Source organism: Amblyomma americanum, chromosome 6 (genome assembly GCF_052857255.1).
Source record: "Amblyomma americanum isolate KBUSLIRL-KWMA chromosome 6, ASM5285725v1, whole genome shotgun sequence".
Lineage (NCBI taxonomy): Eukaryota > Metazoa > Arthropoda > Arachnida > Ixodida > Ixodidae > Amblyomma > Amblyomma americanum.
Genome location: NC_135502.1, coordinates 56,168,783 through 56,189,362, shown reverse-complemented (window position 1 = coordinate 56,189,362; position 20,580 = coordinate 56,168,783). Strand labels below are relative to the sequence as shown.

Below are 20,580 nucleotides of genomic sequence, written 5' to 3'. Positions count from 1 at the left end.
TAGCTTATTGGTCACATAATTGAGTTCGTTCTATCCGAATGTATGGTGTAACCGAATCCGCGGTAACCGAAGTTCAATCACTAGCAAAGATAGAAAGATCAGTCAAACATGGCAGATCGGTATGCTATATCCGAATATTCGTTGTAACTGGATTCGTTGTAACGAGACTGTACTTTCCGGTTGTCCATTGATAAACACCACAAATTAAACAAAAATAATTTCCTTGTGCTTTCCTTGTTTTCGGTGGCTGTTGACTTCCTTCATTTGTATGCTACTGAGCATAGACACACAACTTGAAAAGGAAATCTGAGCAGCTTTCTTCACTTTGAGCTGTTAATCAATTCAACATCTCCCAGCACGCTGCCTCTGTGTGCACTGGCAGTGCACAGTGTTTATCGCATTTATTGATTTCTGAAGCTAGGTAAAAGGACTGAAGGAGTCAGGGCCTTTGTCATAACCGTCAGCTGTGCTGCCAGTCCCGCACTTTATACCTGACGGTAACTAAGCAAAATGCGGATTTTATCAACTTATCGAGGTTTAACTGTAGTTGGTTTGTTTTTGTCTCTGTGTTTAGAGATTCAGGGAGACCTCTCTCCACTGGTGCCTTGCTCAATTTATAGTTTACTTTTTAATTTTTATTGCTCAGAGTGCATCATATTCAGAGGTGTTATGGTTGCACACACTCCCACTTTACAAGAAAATAAATGCCCCCTTTGGTAGACAGTGCTGTGCCTATTGTGTCCCATACTTTTTATTGCTTTTGCATGGTCTTACCAGACCTTGTTAGCCACTGCAGTGTTTGAATTTTAGCACTGCTGTGTTATTCCCTTGGCAGCGAGTCGCTGTAAGTCTGGCTCAATGCTTAAATGCTGCACGGCATAATGAACTTTTTCCACCTTCTTAGGGTCATGGCAGATCTTTTCATTGTTGTGAGTAAATGCATGCATAAAGTGAAGTGCGTGGCCATAAATTATCCAATTCACTACTCTTTCTTGCGTGTTACCAGAAAGTCAAATTCTCCTCTCCTTCTACTGCAGTAACTCTCTCTCTCTCTCTCTCTCTCTCTCTCTCTCTCTCTCTATATATATATATATATATATATATATATATATATATATATATATATATATATATATATGTGTGTGTGCAAGTAGACAATTTGCAAGTAGTTGCAAGTAGACAATTTGGGCAGAAAAAAACATTGTTAGCATTGAAATGCTTTGCCTACTTAATTGATGCATACACCTGCTGTCTGGAATACTTACTTAAATAATGAATGCCTTATTAACATTCCTTAACATTTATTTTTGGACTTATTAAAATAATTTCCAGGGGAGATTATGGAGCTTTAGGAAAGGTACCCTTGGCCTCTCCATGTGTTTCTCTGCAGTATTATTTTAAAAGAGCAAGAACGAAACATATCACCTTTGCAGTCGTTTAAGTAAATGGTGTTGTGCGTCTGTTTATGCATCATGGCATTTGTCACTGCCTTCTATATTGCAGGCAGCTGGCACTGCATTGCTAAACCTGGTGTATGATCCACGCACTGGAATGCTGCTGTCACCGGGAAATGCACCAGTTGTCATTAATGCAGCAACAGGTATGTAGGTGCAACTGCTTCACTAAGGCAGATCTTGCCTCAGTGCTTGCCTCATATTGAAGAACAACTTTCTGTCTTACAGTAAAGGGCATTCCTGGTACCATGGCAGCAACACCTAGTTCCTCTCCAGTGATTTCCACAACACCGTTCCAAATTGGTCAGCCACGCTCGACCAAATCGGTGCGTCCTTTTTGCACATGCCAGGGGCATGTTGGCAACATATTGTGAATTTGAGGTGTGAACGCACCGTGAAAGTGTGCTCTCCTTCACCTTCTCAAGTAAATAATTTACTCTGACCCATTGTGATGAGCATATAGCACAAGGAAGAGAAAGGCGCCTTTATCCTAAAGCTTTTCTCCAAAGGTGTTGTCCTCCTTGATCTCGCTTGCACGATTTAATCGTCTGCTTTGGTAGCCAGTGCTCTGCCTATTGTGTCCCATACTTTATATTGCTTTTGCATAGTCTTACAACACCTTGTTAGCTTTTGCAGCCTTCAAATTTTGGCGCTGCTTCATTATTCCCTTGGCAGCCAGCCACTGGAAGTCCGGTGGCACGCCAGGTGCCCCTTATCACGGGTGGCAGCACAGCGGTGACGGCCAGCTCGCTGCTCATGGTGAAGGTGATGCCCAGCAAGGTGCTGCCGTCCAAGGTGCTCCAGGAGGAGACTCAGCAGTTGGGTACGACTAGCCTCGCCACCCTGCCTTCCGCAGGCGATGGTGGCGGCAGCAGCGTGGTGGTGCCGCCACAGGCAGGCCCGGATGGGTCCAATAATGTGTACCTCTGCTTTGTGTAGACGCCCAGTACCGCAGGGTAGTGGACGGGCAGAACCCTGTGCCCTGGCTGGCACAGCGCGGGGTGCTCCAGACTGACATGCCGTGCAAGTTCTGTCGCAATGGCAGAGCCCTGCTCCAGCCCGATTCCAGCGCGATCAACGGGTACAGCTTGCGCTGTCGCCAGGCCAGGTGGGTTTGTACCCCAGGGTTCCTGCTCTGTGCCTTCATCAAATAGTGCGACAGTTTAGGCCTTGTTTCACGTGTCACTTGGGGCAAAGGCAAAAATTATGCGTTGTGCCGGATTCAAGTTAAAGTTGGAAGCATGTGCACGTGGAGCGATGTCAACGCTTTTGCAACATGCTGTTGAGATCTTGGTCGTACACACTCCTAGCTGTGCTCTCACCCCTGAGGAGCCAAGCACTGAGTGTGGCAGCATACACTCTCAGAATGTACAAGAAATATTGGAACCTTACTGACTGCTGTTGGAAAGGCAGTGCAAAGAAGGGCACCAATTGCTTGCCGCCCGCCACTCCTACTGTCTCTTGGTCTCAGTGCGTAGTGTTATGGATCATAAAGCGTACCCGAGATGTGCAGCTAGGCGTGCTGCCGTCACACCGGTGTCCATTTTTGCTTTTTGCACAATGGCAGCGGTGTTCCTGTTTAATTCGATTGTTTCTCATAGCGGCACATTGCTTTGTTCACTCTGTAGTCTCCTCTTGGGCACCTGGCCATATGGAGTTGGAACATTGTGAACTTTGCTATTTCTGTCAGAAGGGGCGTACGAAGGTGACTTATTTTCCATGCGGCTACAAAGGGAAGCCACACCTTTCCTTTGGTTGCAACGTGGCTACCGAGGCGCTTGACTCCACTCCATTTTTAGTTACCGTTAGTCTTGTCCTGCCACCTACTTTAGCCATCTTGATGATCAGCTCACGTGGTGAGTAGCTGACTGCTCTAGGCTGACGGTGTGTTCCTGGTGTGATCCATGGACCAAGAAGTGAAGTGGATTCACCCGTAAACATAGGGACACCATAGAAAGCATGGCATCATCTCACACATTTGTAATAAACTGTACAGTTGTAACGTTTTTGATAGTTTCTTTATACTTACAGTGCTGCAAGGAAATAACTGCATGTAGAGAGAGAGAGAGTGTGTGTGCGTGTGGGCAGGGGGTGGGGCTTGTGCACTGGATCAGGGCTCCATGTTCTTGGCGGATTAGCCTCTGTAAGACTTCTTTTTTAATTTAGTTTTCATGCGGCCTAACCAAGTCGCACTGCTGTGAATTTTGAGGTAAAAACAAGTTTTATGTAGTTGTGTTGAATGAGAATGACAGTATTTTATTAAGTTGATTCAAATGCTCCACAATGGTGATTGGTGGCGATTCATAATGCTGTCACTCTTGAACATGCGTGTGCCATTTCCTAATTGTTGTAATTAGTGACAACATAATTGTATAGCTTGTAATATCACGATCAGCAGCTTTGCAAGATAAGTAGAGCCCTTTGCTTGCGGGTGAAATCCAGTTTCACCCTATTCTTGCACCTTGAGATGACTTCTGAAAAAATCAAGTTGCACCAAATTTCTACTCAAAATTGCACCTTAAGAAAATGTAATTGCCGCTGCACAAAAGCCTGACGGCACTACATGGGAACTAGCGGATGCCTTGTACGTATTCCAGAGCTATGTCCTTAGCTAATTATTATCTAATTCTTATGATTAACATTCAAATTGTGACCCATTGCTCAGCTTATTCTGAAGATAAGTTCGAAAAGCATGTTACAGAAGCTAGATGACAGTACACAGGCATTGTCCCTATGTGGGAATATTGTTAGATATAGAGAGAAAGAGGGAAGGATGTAAGGGTTGTGCAAGGCTGCTTTGCGTTAAAAATGGCCGCTTTGATGTTGAAAGAATGTTTTCACATTGTGCAAACCAAGGCTTGTAGGTCTAGCATAGATAGGTCTAGCATTACACTGGCCATGTGCTGCTTATGGGCAGTATAATGAATGTACTAAATTAGGAAAAAAAAGGAATATCTGATTTGGTAAATGGTTTATTGGTGGAACCTGTCATTTCTGTATTTGTGAAAATTGTGAACATAGACACAGCACTTTATGCTCCGCAAGAAAAACGAGCACTACTATCAATTGCCTTTGCTGGGAAAAATAACCCGAAAAAACCTGAATGATGAAAATTTTTGCTGAGCAACTCAATTTGTACTCGATTTTTTAGTTGAAATGTAGCACCTGATTTTTACCGCCCGCTTTTTGAACTGGCAACGAAGGGCTCAGAAACAAAGGAGTAGTGTCCCAAGCTACATGTGCCCGTATACTACATGAGTTCAGCTGAAAAGCAATGATATCAGAATGCTGAACACAAGAACTTCATGATCCAAAAAAAATGTCTGGGAAAGCAAAGTTGTATGTTTTACCAAATTTCCTTTTGAGCCAGATGAGGAAAAGAGGAGAATTTTTAGTTTTTATTTTGCTGTTATACTACAGAAAAATATAGTGTAACTAACAATAATTGTAGTTATAGTTGGTAGTTTTGTAGTTTGCTTCTTCAGCTTCCTTCGTTGCTTCTTCTGCAATGAGTGCTATCGCTGGTTATCAGCGAGTCAAAGATAAGGCATTGAACATGCATGCCAGTGCTCGTTGTGTGCATGTCTTATTGTTATGGAAACCATGTTCACATGTTCCACCATTAGGTAAGCATGTAAGATTGAGGTGGAGCCAGCTGAACTATTGTGAAAAGAGTGGAGCCTGTTTCGAGCATCCAAAAGTGAACAGTAAATTGGGAACAAAGTATTGCATATGAAAGCTTAAGTTGCTGCGTTCGGTTTACATTTGAAGAATTAAATTCTACAATATCATCTCAGTAGAAATGCTTTCACTGATCGATTACTCACATTGTCTAAAGAGGCTCATAAACTGGTCCGGATATTTCATAATGTGTAAAGAACATGTTCATGACCATTTCACCCTGTATTCACTGTTGTACAAGTTGTGGGGAGCCTACATTTACTTGGTGAACACTCATGTGTCCGGCTTCATGGATTTTTAGATGTTCTTTGACGGCTTGTGATGTTTGTGAGTACTAGGGCGCAGTTAATGTGAAGTAAGTGCGTTGATCTACTGTACATAATTATGTCCATCGAGACGTGTTGAAAATGTAGTCAATATGCCCAGTAGTTCTAACAGCTAGTATCACGTTCCCTACTTGATGGCCAAGAGTATTTGTCCGCCTGTAAATGAGTTGTGTTTCTGTTTGTATGTCAGTATCCTCTCACTGTCAGCCATTTTGTTGGCAGGAGGGAAGAACAAGCTCTGTGAAGCATTAGGTCGTTCTATAATTTTGTGTACTTTGGGTTGTTAACACACATTGCATCTCTCATGTTGGTACTGTATGTACAGATGCTGGATTTTCCTTTTTAGTTAGCGTGCATTGAAGAACATACCTTTGTAGTATGCAAAAAAGAAAGCTGGATAGTGTCTGCAACTCTTGTTGGGTTATGTAAGCTGTGGTTTGACGGAATGCATATGTTAATAATAGGTTGTCTGTAAAGGCTACCTACATTGGTTGGTAGTACTTCGCAACCAGCCACAAAAACTAATTGCACTGTCCTCTGACTGTTGACATCAAGCGTGTAAAGTGTCGGTTTGTAATTCCATTCCATTGCTTTGCCTTTCTTTGCTGTTTAACACTTTAATAGCTTATAATTTGTTCTTTCTTGAAGTAAAACAGGTGCAAATTTTATGCCAATGTTTTGCAAGCAACAAGGTTTTTCTTGGATGCCATACGTGGACTGTTGGCTAGAGAAGTTGACGTGTTACAGGAGGCATGAATTGAGCTTCAATTTTTTTTGCAGCCTAGAACAGGGTCGTGAAATTTGCACGTTTTCCTGATCAAACAATGCACATCTTGGATTGAGGCTTCTTGCCTAGGCGCCAGAAAAAGAAGGTGTGCAGGTCATATGCTCGTGTCAACTTTCGCAGCCAACTGTACCTGTGCCCCGAGAGTACGAAAATGTTGAATTAGGCAGCTGTACCTTCTGGTGACAGGTCTTTCCAAACGATTCTGGTGAGGAGACACCTGCAGTTTATACACATCTGTATGCAAGTTATATTTGTGTGAAAGTTCACCATTAATGTCATTACTTTCCTTGGTAGCTTGCCAACCTTCCATCTTTGGTCACTTCTCTCTTTGCAAAGGAGAAGTTGCTATAGGGCACCTGGAATTTGCTATTTGTAATCTGTGTATGGCAGGTAGCATGACAATGACATTTTTACTGTTGAGATGTTCCTTGGAGTGTTAGAAGTTGTGTGATAGAGGTCTTTTTTTTTTTTTTTTGCTGCAGATTCATTCCTCCCCTTCACCCCCCCCTTTTTTTTCCTTTTTACTTGAGCAAGATAATAATGTTGGCTATCTGTACTGTGATGTATGCAACTGCTTTTTATTTTTTTGTCACAGAAAAGAAAAACTGCCAGGAATTTACTCTCATGAATACAAAAGCGTACACACTTGAAGAATATTTTCACAGGTGGGATAGTTCAACACTGTGATAGTGGACAAGTGGCACTCGCTGAAGCACATTTCTGTTTGACACTGCAGCGCTGCTGCATCGTGTGTCGTACCCTTGGAGATATGGTTTTAATAGATGGTGTGGCCATTCTCCTTTCAACCTTCTTTTTTTGTTTGTTCTCCTTTGCTTTTGCCTTTTATTCTCCCGATTCAGCTTGTACTTTGCAGAAGCTGAACTTGTGGTGGTTATCCTTACTTTGCCACACTGTAGCCTTGAGGGTTCTAAGAGCACGCGTGTTCGCAGCACCCTTTCCTTACCTTCCTTTTTCTTTCAGTGGTATACTGTTACGGTAATAATTCCTTTGCGCCTGGCTAGACCCCTCATTTTTTTAGCATGGCTTTGTGTGTGCTGTGTGTGCTTTCCACCTGAGGTTTGTAGGTGCTTCCTTCATTTGAGGTGGCATTAGTTTTCACATGTCAGCATGAGCTCTATGTGCGCATTCTGTGTCAGGTTTGGCAAGTGTTTGCTTTATCTTAGATTGCATCAGTTTTCATAACATATTATCGCCAAGAGCTTTTTGTGTGCTTTCTGCCTCAGGTGTGACGGTGCTTGTTTCATGTGAGGTGCATCAGCTTTCCCTCTTTTTGGCTGTTAGTGCCTTCATTAGAAAGAGTATTTGCTTGTGTTAAGTGGGACAGCTAGAAGTAGGCTTGGCTGTTTTCAGCTTATGCTGCTTGTTGAAAGTGAATCTGAAGCAAAAGAAATTTACATAACCCGCAAATGTTTTTTTTTTTTTTATGCCATTTAAAATAATTGAAGAAAAGGGATGGCCCATGTTTGATTCATGCATTGGAATGCACAATTCCGTTCTCTCAACAGTACAGTCCTTGAGCTTCCTAGAATGCCTTGATACAGTGTTCCTTTGGTAGGATGGTGACACCTATTGTTCAGTTGGGAGAAAACACTTTTTTATCACTGCGCTCACCCCTGCAACAGAGATGACTTCTAAAGTTTAATCTCAAATAATACTTTGATGTCTGGAATCAGTATTGGATGCTCTCGTGTGTCAAAGACGTGGAAATGCTCATTTCTGTCAAGATTATTTTGATATAGCCAAATGACTCCCCGTGCTCCAAAACGGTGGAGATTTCACCACACTACCAAAGAAATACTGCATCAGGGCACCCTGGAGCTTATGGTTAAGCCATACAGTTTCTCAGTATTGCCTATACGGAAAGCTGGGGCCGCCATCCATGCGCGTTTCTCAAAAAGCTCTTCATCCACAATGGGAATGCGGGGAAGGTGACGTTTCATATTTTGGCTTGCCTGGTGTTTGGTCGAAAATGTAGATTCTTCCTCTGAATCAGCAGCTGCGCCACGATGTTCTCTTCTGCACGCAGATGAATTTATGTTAATAGTGTGTTTTTCACTTCAACAAATTTAACTTGAGTGTTACGCTGGTATGGAAAATTTGACAGCATTCTTCGAGGTTTGGCGCAAGAGGGGTTGTATTGTTATGGCTAAATCCTCATTTCACGCCCAACAATAGCCAAGTCAAATGTGAAACCTCATCTTCCCGGCATTCCTGCACCTCTCCATGTTGGATAAATTGCAGTGCCGCCTGCTTTCCCTCTAGGTAATATTTAGAAGTTCTGTGGGTTAATCAGTGCCACCTAATGGCAAATACTAAGTTTTATGTGAACCGATAAGAGTATGCAATTAAGAGCGCTCATTCTCATGAGTTGCTTGGCAACGCGAAAGATTAATGTGGGCGTGTGAGCAGAGACCTGAGCAGTTATCAGTGTCTGTGTGTATACTGCCCTCTTGTCTAAATAAGAAATAAAAGAAAAAAACTTGTGTTGCAGTTGATTAGTGCTGCGCTTTAGAATGCACAGGACAGGAGTTCAAATCCCCTTGCTCAAGATAATTCTTTTCATACCAGGAATTAAAAGCACTCCAATTGTTTGTCTCCCTTGCTCTCCGTTCAGATGCTTTTAAGCTAAAATCGCCACTTAAAAATTTCAGACTAGCTGGCATGAGAAACTGGAAGCTGGGGCAGTGTACTGTTGAGAACGGAATTGTGTGAGTGGACACATAAACACAGGCATACCATTTCTTTTCATAAAGCTGTCCCTGCATTGAATTTGCAAAGCATTGATGCTTTTCACAGTGATTGCCATTCATTGTTTGGGTCATTTTACTTTACGTTGGCTCATGGTGTGCTTTAGATCATATTGATACTCTAAGTAAAGTAGTATTAATATGATGCTTTTTCACTTAAGTGCAGGTAGGTGCTTCATTCATTTTGCACACACCTAATATGTATGTCTCTTTGGACATCATATTACACGGAGCTTTTCGGAAGGATATGTTCATGCAGTGCATGTTTTATTCATGGTTTCCTCGTTAATGTAGCTCTTTGTATATAGACTATGAGCGGGCAGATTTTTCTAGTGCAGAACATTGAGTTGGTTCCTGGAAGCCCGTAATGTTGCTCTTCGTATTTTACGTACTTTTCTGGAATTTGTGAGTGCAGTGATATCTCATGCTACTGGCAATTATTGTTTACCTTTGTAGCATATGTGTGCTGCTTAGTTGCTTGTGAGGTGTTATGTTCTTAGAGCTGCAAGCGTCGTGAAGGCTGTGTTGCCAACAGCACTGGTATAGTGCGCTATGATCATGCCATCCTAGAGAACCAGTGTGTTATACCTGTGCCACATGCATTATTTTTGGAGCCAGTTTTGCATAATGCCATTCTATGTCACGGTGATGAAAATACCTGGAAACTACTAGAAAATATTCACCCAATTATAAATAGTGTTCATAAGCATAAAATCTTGTCAGTATTGTTCATATGTAACATCAGAAAATGCTGCTGTTTTTGGTTGACAAGTCTGAAAGGTAGCCAGATGTCAGCACACAGGCCAAAATTGTTAGTCAGGAGTACTGGTTAACATGGCAGCAGTCACAATGAAAATGTTGTGCAGATACCTCATTTGACTGAAAATTAAGAAATCATTTTTTGTTTGAAAATAGGTTGTTTTTTAACAAAGTTGCATGCTGCTCTGAGTGAGAAATTTGGATGAGAGTACAAAGCTCATGGGAAAATGGGTTTTGGCAGACTTGCTAGGCTGCGAGTGGCTAGTGCCGATAGATTTGTGCGCATGGCGCTTTGCAAATGGCATAACACATTAGGCACTTAATGGCATTAAATTTGGCTATGTGGCACGGATATTAATTTCATGTACGTATGCTTTTTGCTGGCAGTGTTTACAATGTGAATATCCTCTCAAGCCTTCACTTTCCTACATATTTGTGAATGCACTGTTATATACCCTTCAGGTGTTGTGGGTACATGTCTACATTCAGTATGAACACTGTCGGATTATTGTATACAAGGTGCAGTGTCCACAAATGAGGATACTAAAAGTGCTGAAATGTACAAAACCTTTTGTTTAATCATCTCAAGACAGGCATGCAAGGTGAACAAAAAAAAAATTGTTCAGATGATGCCTATGCATTTGGATTAGCTCTGGTATGACTCCAGTAAGTGCACATTTTCTCATTTTTCCATGCTTGAGTACTTCAAAATGCCTGAAATGTGCTTATTTGTTTACATAATGACTTATTTTATCAGGAATAAGTTCAATAAAGTAAAACTGAGACCCTGAAACATGTTATGAGGCAGGATGTGGAGCTATGAGGTCTTGGCAGAAATTGCATGAATGTGTGGGAGGATAAGAATTTTTTCTGCGCAGTTGTGATATGCTCATTATAGAATTCCAAAAACATGAGCTTTTTTCATTCATTGGATAATAACAAGCACCTAAAGGGAATGTAACGTGCATTACGTCTTGACTTTTGACAGTGTCATGAACAGCCTGCTCTCACATTATGAGAGGATTGGGAGTTGTAAATGATATCTTTTCAGTGATTCCTAGAAATAATGTGCATGGCATTGTGATGAAATGAGATCGTCTTAGTGAAACTACATTTTTGATGTGAACTCAAAATGCAGCCTATATATTTAACTTACTTGCTCATTTAAATGATCTTGTATGCTTTCAGCTGCTTTGTATGCACTGAACATTTACATTTTGCAAGTATGTAAGTGGTCTTAGTATAATCTGGAATTGGAAAAACAATGAGGGTGATTGTGCATCAGATCTCAGTGAAGAGAAGAACTAAATCCCTGCAATGTGTCTGCATGTTGTTTCTTGAGACTAGCAAGAAGTGGCAAGTTGCTCTGAAAAAGCACTGTTCTTTGGTTTATGTGTTGACGTGACATGTTGCAGTGCTTCATGAGTCATGCATTTGTTCATTGTACTTTGCTACTGTGAGTACAGATGTGAACTGAAATTTCACGACTGTAAGCTTCTGCTCAGGTGGCTTATTCTACACTAGTAATTCAAAAGAGAATCATGCTGCTTCTGGCTTGTTCGTTTTGCTTTGGCTATTTGGTAAGGCACATACTGTAAAACTTTTCATCTCCACTACATTCAGTGGCGGAATAAAACTCTTGTTATTGTTTTCACTGGCACTGCGTTTTGTGTTCATTGCGTCCGATACCTAGGTACCAAGCATAAGTTCGTAGTGCTGGTTACGTAAGCACAAAGGAACTATTTTCACCTGGCCACTAGCAGCTGATTGGTCTTGATATGCAATTGAATGCTGTCCTTAGCATCAGCATTGAGCACCATTTGCACAGCTTATAGTCGTGACATTGCAGCCATCTTCTCGAGATGTGTTCTTTGAATTACTATAATCACCAGTGCATGCTGATATCCAATTTTTTTCTGTGTTCACATTTGGGCTCTTTTCAAGAAAAGAGAAACAGCATTGTCATTTGCATATTGGGAACAAGTGGCTGTTTGGTTGTCAGTTTTGTCAAAGCACAAGGTCTTCAACTTAGTGCATCTGCGCTGAAAGGATGATATAGGCGAAGTGAAATTATGAGGCTCTTAGTAAGCATTGGAAACTTTTTCCTGTTCAAATCACGGTAGTCAAGGGCAGCTTTGTAAGCATTCTGAAGCTGATGACCTTGGATTTCAATGGAACAGGTTGAAGGCTGCTGCTGCATGCAGCCTTTGTCAAGTTCCCCGGTCATCGCATGCCTGATTACAGCTGTTGCTAAGCCATATGGTAGAGCTTTCCTGGCGCTCCTAAAGCTTTGTGGTGACCGTTCACACCAAGGGATGCCTCTTTTCTGTGCAGAGCCTAAATTGCCAGGTATGCTGAAGAGAAAATGAAAAATGGTTTTGAGTCACTGCGGTGGCTTGGGGGTTACGGCGCTTTGCTGCTGACCCAAAAGATGCAGGTTTGATCCAGGCCGCAGCACTCGAATTCCTATAGAGGCAAAATCCTGAAGGCCCGTGTACTGCGCGATGTCAGTGCACGTTAAAGGGGCTGTGAAAGGGGGTCTCAACAAAGATGCGATGTGCCTAGGGTGCTAAAGGACGCCGCTTCACAAATATCCTCCTCCAGCAAGAATGTTTTAGATGCGTCTTGGGGAAGCTGAGTTATCTGTAGTCAAAATTTTAATTTTCCCGTCTTCGCGCCTTTCTCTCTCCTCTTGTCACTTTTTGCACGCTGAAATGTCGACGCTCCTCCACCGGCCCCTTGCACTCACCCCCTCCACTGGCTGCCGACGCGCGCGAACCTATGCTAGAAGTTTGCTGCTGACATAATGAGCGCGGATTCGGGCGAAAGCCCAGCACCGCAGGTCGCCGCTAGACGCGGAAGCGGGAATTTAAAAAATTTTGTTGTGAAGTATTGGCTCGCTTTTGAGGTCTTGTATGTGGCATGAACGCTCGTTGGCCTGTACTCTACATAATGCGAGCATCTTATAGCCAACCTCAAACACCCTTTTCAGGGACCCTTTAAAGAACTCCAGGTGGTCGAAATTTCCAGAGCCTTTCACTACAGCATCCCTCATAGGCAGAGTTGCTTTGGGACATTAAACCCCTATAAAAGAAAAATGGTTCTGAGAGAAGGGAAAGGTGCAGCAACTGTCGCACTTCTGAGTGGACACCTCAACCGTGCCATAAGGGAAGTGAGCGAAAGAAGAGGCACTGTAGTGGAGGGCTCTATAATTATTTCGGCTACCTGTGGATCTTTAACGTGCTCTGCCATTGCAAAGCTTACGAGCAACTTTTATGCTTCGCCTGCATCGAAATGCAGCCACTGCGGCTGGCATTGAACCCGCATCCTTGGGCTCAGCATCCAGGAGCCCTAACCACTGAGCGACCATGGCAGGTCACCCAAGAGGCCCACCACATCATTTAGCGGCAACTTCAGTCCTGTGGGCTGTGGCCCTGCATACTTATAACAAGGGCAGTGTAGTTGGCGTCACACTTTTGTACGGCTGAAGCAGTGCTCATCAAGCTAGGAAAAGCCAAATTAGACAACTGATGGTCTTCAGGGGACCTACTTGTACCCACCTGGCTTCTAAATATATCTGGTTCTACTTCTGTGCAAGCATTGCCTCTAGAACTTGGCAGCTGCCACTAGGTGTCTCCTTGTTTGCAGAGCAGTACAGCACTTTAGTGCTACGCTCAAGTCTAATGCCAGCGGCATGTTCTGCATCAAGTAAAAAAAAAAAATGCATGTAAAGCTCTGTTTGAGAATGAAGTGATCAAAACCAATGAAGTTCTGAATGAAAACCCAGTAAGTATCACATGCTTATTTTGCACTTGCTCACTATGCCAGGGTGCTGTAGGTGCAGTTGTGGTTTCGTGCAGGTTGGTAAAAGCAGTATTGGATATTAATTTAGTCACTGTTGCACATTGAAAGAGAGGTAGTACTGCAGTAAAGAAGGCTGTGTTGAATATGTTTTCATTGCTTATTTATTAGAGGTGTGCAATTTGCAGAGAGCGCCAGTGGTATTCAAGTGGCGCTGCTGCCAGCACGAGGCTTAGCTGTTGTGAGGGCGCTGGTGCTTTGCGACACCACGACTTTGCTTGCTCATTTTGCTTCACAAGATTACAATGCGTCCATCCATTACGAAGCATCCACATCCACGCCGTTAGTGGCAGCATTTTTTGGCTTTACTTGCTTCTATCTCTGCCAAGTATGACCACATTTTGCTAAATTCATCAAATTTTCAGTGCTGTCACATAGTCATTCAAGTGACCTGGGATTCTTGCATCGCCTCACTAAAGCACCCAAAAGAGATGCGATAAGTTATGGTGCTGTATGCTACTGGTGCTGTTCTTTTGAACAGTATGCTACTGATGATGACTGTCTTCAGAAAAAAGTTGTGCTACTGATAGTGAAGCACTCTGCTGGCAATTGTACACACAACTGAAATGGCTTTGGAAGCATGGTAACAGCTTTGTCAGTATGTGTCTTATCTATATATGCTAGACTTCGTAACTTGTAGTCCAAAGACACTTCTGTTGACAAAGTTGCCTGGTTGGTTTGGGCGATTCTCGCTCCAGTGGCTTCTGCACATAGTAGTTGGGCTCTGGGTGTGTGGTTGCATATTGATCAGGCAGATAAACTTTTCTTTCTTGATGTCCCATGACTGTGATGATGCCACAAGTAACTACACCCAGTTTTGCCTTGCCACTCAATTTATTTGACAGGTATTATTTTCATTACCATACATCTCTATCCACTGCATCATTAGTAGCAGTAGTGGCTGGCTTGCTGTTCTTATCGTGCTAGCACTGGAAATGCTGTTTTTATGTAAAAGTGCACTTTTTGTTAGCTAGCTGTACAGCCTTTTTGACTAATAGGTGACGCAGAATTGGTTGCCGAGATTTTTTATCGTTTCGGCAGTGATGCATACCATAAGAATTTCTGTAGTTTCTCCAATTTCTCTAATTTCTGTAGTTACGTTTCACAGCACTAGCTCTATAAAAAGTTGGCAGGATTTGCACTGTTCCGTGTTCGCAAGAATGATGTCATCGATCGCGTAGACAGTTTCGTGACATTGGCCATCTGTACGGGCGCACAACACCTTTGCTGTGCGTTGGGCTGTGGGATAAGCACACGTGCAATCTTCTGGCCTAGCGCCAGCACAGCACTCACTATAATACCCCTTATTGCAGTGGCTTGCAAGTTGATCACGCAGCTGCTCCCAGGCATGCTGTTGCACACTCAGGGAAATTTAAACGACTTTGCGACCAAGTTTCAGTTGCAGAGTCAAAGTTGGATCGTTCTGCTGGCTGATTTCATTGTCGACATTACAAAGCATAAACAGTGCACCGGGGATCTAACCTTGTGAAGATTCCTCTGAGAAACGAATTCCTCTACGTCATCACCAGCTGTGGCATACAGCTAGAGCTAAAGTCTGCACAAAAAACTGCCACAAGTACGCTCTCCAAAGAGTGACACATTTGCTGCTGCATTGCTTATTGTCAATGCACGTGACTCATAACTGTTCCGTGGTTCGCACAAGTGCCCTCTTCTGTCGCCACAGCCAGCAGAAATCAAAGTCAAAACTCTTGGCAAGAAGCAGCACTGTAATAAATTATTTGAAAAGAACACATGGGCTTATCATCATCAGTCATTAGAAAGGCCCTCTGCACCATTATGGGGGGGGGATCATGTGAAAGCTTGAAATCCCTGCTCCTTTAATGCTGTGTTAATTAGTGTGTTTTCTGATCTGCAAAGCACTGCACTTGCAAGGTCAGAGGGTACATGTGAAACTTGCTTTATGCTTATCCTGTCCTTATGCCCCCTTTGGCTTCAAATGTGTGCCCAGATTGTGCAATAGCAGACACCTCTGGCCTGTGAGCAGTAAGCCTGCATGGTTAATGTAGGTTTGCACAGGTAGAAAGTGATGTCAAGCACTTTTTTGTCTTGTTGTGCTCCAGTGGGGTTGTTTTCCTGCTTGTTATTTTACATAGCTAATACATCTTTGCCTTTTTCTGCTGTTGCTAGGTGCTAGGAAACGGGCTTTGAGACAAGATAGAATAAATCTTCAACATGCGAGTTTTTCTTGCAGAAACTTTAGTATAGCCTATTGTACATATGTGCTTAGAGTTTACTTCTTTGTTAAAGTCGCAAGTGCCTGGGCATGCTCACAGTAGCTGATTTGAATACAATGGAAGTTTCCTAAGTGGTGCTTAGTCACACGCAGGAGTTGAAAGTGATTGTTGAAGTAACCCTCGCTGAAAGCTTTGTTTCATAACGCCGCTATGCGCTTGCTGGTCCCCATATTTGCAGCTGTCAACGCAAGAGCCTGCTGCTGCAGCCAAGCTTCTTTGCGCGCTTTGGGCTACCCCTTTGGAAACTCATTTGCCTTGTGTACCATTGGGCACGCCAGTCAGAACTGGACACTGTTCTGTCAGAGGCTGGTTCGGACAGCTTTATGGTGCGCAACGTGTGGCGTGGCCTGCAGGAAGTATGTGCCCGTGCCGTAGCCACGCGGCGTGCCAAACTTGGGGGACCTGGCATCCACGTCGAAGTTGCAACTGCCCAGATGGGTCGGTACCTCGTCCTGGGCGCTCTAGACCGCTCATCACTCGAAACAAGACTCAAGGTGTGTTGAGCTATGCATGTGTCATGCACTGCTATCAAAAGGCTGCGCAATTGGTGCAACAGAAGCAATTTTGAATACCAAATGGGGCTTGTTGCTCATGCATGGCATCATTTTTGGGGAAGGAACCAGCATTGACCAGGTCATCGCATCATTCATTACTTTTGCTGGCATTGACTCCTGCGTGGAAGGCCATGCTAAATGAGAAGACCTTTTGCACGTTAGCATTCTCTTTGTTGAACCTGTAGTTCATGCATTCTAATTCACGTACATATATTCTGTATGTTCATGGCCACCCACTCCTGTCCAAGACCTTGCATAAGGTCGGCAGTACTTGTAAAATAAATAAATAAATAAATAAATGAATAATTACTACTAATGACATATATGAATACGTCACTGAGCCTACACGGGAAACTGAGCACTCATCTTCAGTGTTAGATTTACTGTTCTGCAACCGGATTTCAGTCGTGTGTGACACTGTGATCATACCAGGAATAAGCGACCACAGTTGTGTTGTTGCTAATGTTCGGCATTTTTCTCATTTAAATCCGAGAGGTCGACCTCGAAAGGTTTTTTTTTTTAATAAGGGTGACTACACATCAATGAAGAACGAACTTGTGCCTTTCCTTCCTGATATTTATTAATCTTAGCCAGAATTTAGACTGTAGTTTTCTTTGGGAAGTATTCAAGAATAAGCTGGAATGCCTAATTGGAATGCCCATCTAAAAGTCTTTCTGGAAAGCGCCGCCGCGACAAACTGTGGATCACATGGCAGACCAGACTGCTTATCAGGAAAAAACATCTAGAATCATACAAAAAAAATCGGTGCCCTGCAGTATTGCAGTCGATTCGTGCTCTTGGCAGTACACTAAAAATTGAAATTAAAGCTCTTAAGAATAGCTTTTTTTAATGACTTGGGATCAAAACTGCGTAATAATCACAAGGAATTGTGGACGTTCTTGAAACGCAACGGACATGAACCAGTCGGAATCCCGAATTTAGACCACGATGGTGAAGTTATTACTAATGATGGTGATAAGGCATGCTGCTTTAATGCTTTTTTTCAGTCTACTTTTGCGCTAAGGTACATCGTAGAACTTCCGTCAACTCGTGAATCTGTCACTGAAACCATGTCTGAATTGGTTTTTACTCACCAAGGTGTGTTATAATTGCTTAGTGATATCAATTCATCTTCTGCCGGTGGTCCAGATGGTGTTCCTAACTTTGTTTTAAAATCATGCGCGAATGAAATCTCTCGTTACTTAGTCATCTTGTTCCGAGCATCTCTTAGCTCTGTGTCTCTGCCAAATGACTGGAAAAATGCTAATGTGGTACCAGTGCATAAAAGTGGTTCAAGAAGCTCTGTTGTTACTATCGACCGATTTCTTTAACCAGTGTGTGCTGTAAAACGTTGGAGCACATAATATAGTGCAGTCATAAAGCACCTTGACTCTCATGAGTATTTTACAGAAGTTCAGCATGGCTTTAGGTCAGGTTTTTCCTGTGCTACTCAGTTGCTTGAGTTTAGTAATGATCTGTTTTCTTCCTTTGACCGTGGCATTCAAATAGTTTGCGGTATTTCTAGATTTTAAGAAAGCCTTTGACTCTACCTCATTTACTATTATTACATAAGTTTAGTTGTCTTGGTCTGCACCCCACTGTCATCAGATGGCTTCATTCGTATCTTCAGGGTCGCGTGCAGCATGTTTTGATTAATGGTTCACACTCAGATTATGTAAATGTTTCCTCAGTTGTACCGCGGGGGTCCGTTCTTGGAATCCTTCTTTTTCTGATTTATATCAATGATATTGTTTTGGATCTCACCTGCAAAGTTTGGTTATATGCTGATGACTGTGTCGTTTACCATGTTGTGGAAAGTTCCTCTCATGCGTTAAAACTTCAGCGAAACTTGAATTCCATCCAGTGCTGGTGCTCAAAATGGCAAATGTCTTTGAACGCTACTAAATGCCAATTTATCTCTTTCACTCGAAAGCGTTCTCTATTACAAACAAGTTACTCATTCCATAATGTTCCCTTGCAAAAAGTACTTGAATATAAGTATCTCGGCGTTTATTTTACATCTAGCCTAGTTTTGACAAGGCAAGTTGAGTACATTATACATCCAAAGCCTGCAGAATGCTTAATTTCTTAAAACGAAATTTCAATAAAGCACTGTTTAATGTCAAACAACTCCTGTCAAACACTTACATACGACCAATTCTTGAATATGCCTGCCCTATATGGGACCCACAATTTGCTTACTTATCTGACATGCTCGAGAGCGTCCAGAATTATGCTGCGAGATTTGTATCCAATAATTACAGCTTCTCAACTAGTGTCATGTCTCTTAAAAACCACCTTGGTTGGGGATCTTTAGCTAACCGTAGGAAACATTTGAGGTTGCAAATCATGCATCGCATCTATTTTGGAAAGCTGAGCATTGACAAAGACCGGTATCTGCTTCAGCCTCACTTTTTTTCTAGATGACGTGATCATCAGTGGAAGATCCGAGAGATTAAATGTATGACAGATATTTACAAAACCTCGTTCTTTCCACGGAATATCAATTCCGTGCATTCTTATCTGATGTGTGACGTGATGCGCAGTTCTCTTGTGTGTGTCTTTTCATTTCATTAGTGTCATTGTATTTATGGAGCGCAGTTGTCCTCCTTCAGTGCATGCTTTCCTCATCTATTATTAGTTATCATTGTATTTTCGTTATCCTGTGTACTTTCGGCCAAACGAGCCAAAGTTAATTGTGTCCCCCCCCCCTTGAAATAATGCTTTTGGGTGCTGCAGGTCTCTGTAATAAATGCCAATATCAAGGTTGCAGGTTTTTTGTTGAAGTGCAATGACTGCATTGAGGTAGCAGGTACAGGTAGAGTTCCGTAATATTCTTGCTTCTTTGATCACTAGTTTAAGTGCAGTGCTGGATAGGTGTATATTTTGGATTGATGAATCTCTGCGCCTTGATAATGATGCCATCTCTGTGCCTTGATAATGTGTGTTGCGGCTCTACATCTTTTGAATATTCAGCCCCAAGTGAATGAGCTGGTGGAAGCCGTACACGTCCTCACAGTCACCGGAAGCGACATGTCACTTAGCACACGTGACGCCGAGATCTCGCCGTATCAGATCTCTGCTTCATGCACGGACAGGAATGCAGGTGCCCTGCCTTACCCACGCCAGCAAAATAGTTCTTTCCGAAGAAAGTGCACCCCCGCAAGACAGCTCCCTTCACTTTGGGCGAAGGTGTATGGAAGCTATCATATGGGGAAGCACTTTCTTGCGTGGAAGGATTTTAGTGCAGGAATGCATATAACAAGTAGGTTTTCACAGCTGTTTGTCCGCTAGTTTTGTCTTTGTTTTTGTCCATCCAAAGCCACTCTTCTAGCACCTGCATAAGTGCACAAAGGGTTGTTTAAACAAGGTTAGAAAATTCTCGATTCTTGTAAGTGTTAGTTCATGATACCATCGATTTCATTTGGGCCAACTACGCATGATTTTAAATATCACCTACAATAACAATGTTAAGAACGCACACACTCGGCATCCAGGAGGAAATTGTCATTACATCAGGCAGTGCCATTCCAGCACACCCACGCACTTAGGGTCACCTAGTGACTCTAGGCTCTCTTGAGTCCCCTGCATGAACATCAGCATGAGGGCACCAGATGGCACCCTGTGGCGAGGTGGGCACACGCCTGCTGTGTTGGGACCAACTGGCACGTTTACTCTGGCAGCGCAAAATCTACCACATGGTCCTTGAGATGGAACGGCCTTTTTTGACTTGCCTCTGAAACTTTCGCACACTGTGCTCCTATGACCTAACACACTGGTGTCTACATCAGTGGAACCTTCCTTAAGTATTGCTTCCAATTGCTGAGAACGCGATCTCCTTTGGAAATGACAGGCAAGATCTTTGACCACAGAAGCGAGAGAAAAAATGCCTTTTGAAGTGGAAATGTGGTTAAGCACGCATGCATTCCTGCAGGGGAGTAATCTAGACATAGCACAGATTACACTGCTACTTTTTATTATCTTATTTTTATTTCCTGGACTGCACAGGGATACGCTGCTTGAGTACCGGTTTGTGGCATCGCCATGGTCTGTGGTCACTGCAAAAGTTCATCTTGACCGAAGGACACATTAAACAGTTATTCTTAAGGGGGAAGCCTGGTCTTGAAAACAATGC

The 20,580-nt window shown here is 42.8% G+C and overlaps 1 protein-coding gene across 11 annotated transcripts in view; it reads left to right on the top strand.

Moving 5' to 3' along the window:
* Positions 1–20,580, top strand: part of row (zinc finger domain-containing protein relative of woc) — a 69,913-nt gene that overhangs the window by 12,063 nt on the left and 37,270 nt on the right. For all 11 annotated transcript variants that reach the window (XM_077626956.1, XM_077626960.1, XM_077626950.1 and 8 more), the window contains exons 6-10: positions 1,504–1,600; positions 1,683–1,780; positions 2,130–2,277; positions 2,394–2,562; positions 16,070–16,385. In XM_077626956.1, coding sequence (XP_077483082.1) covers positions 1,504–1,600; positions 1,683–1,780; positions 2,130–2,277; positions 2,394–2,562; positions 16,070–16,385 — 828 coding nt within the window. The remainder of the gene's footprint in view (positions 1–1,503; positions 1,601–1,682; positions 1,781–2,129; positions 2,278–2,393; positions 2,563–16,069; positions 16,386–20,580) is intronic.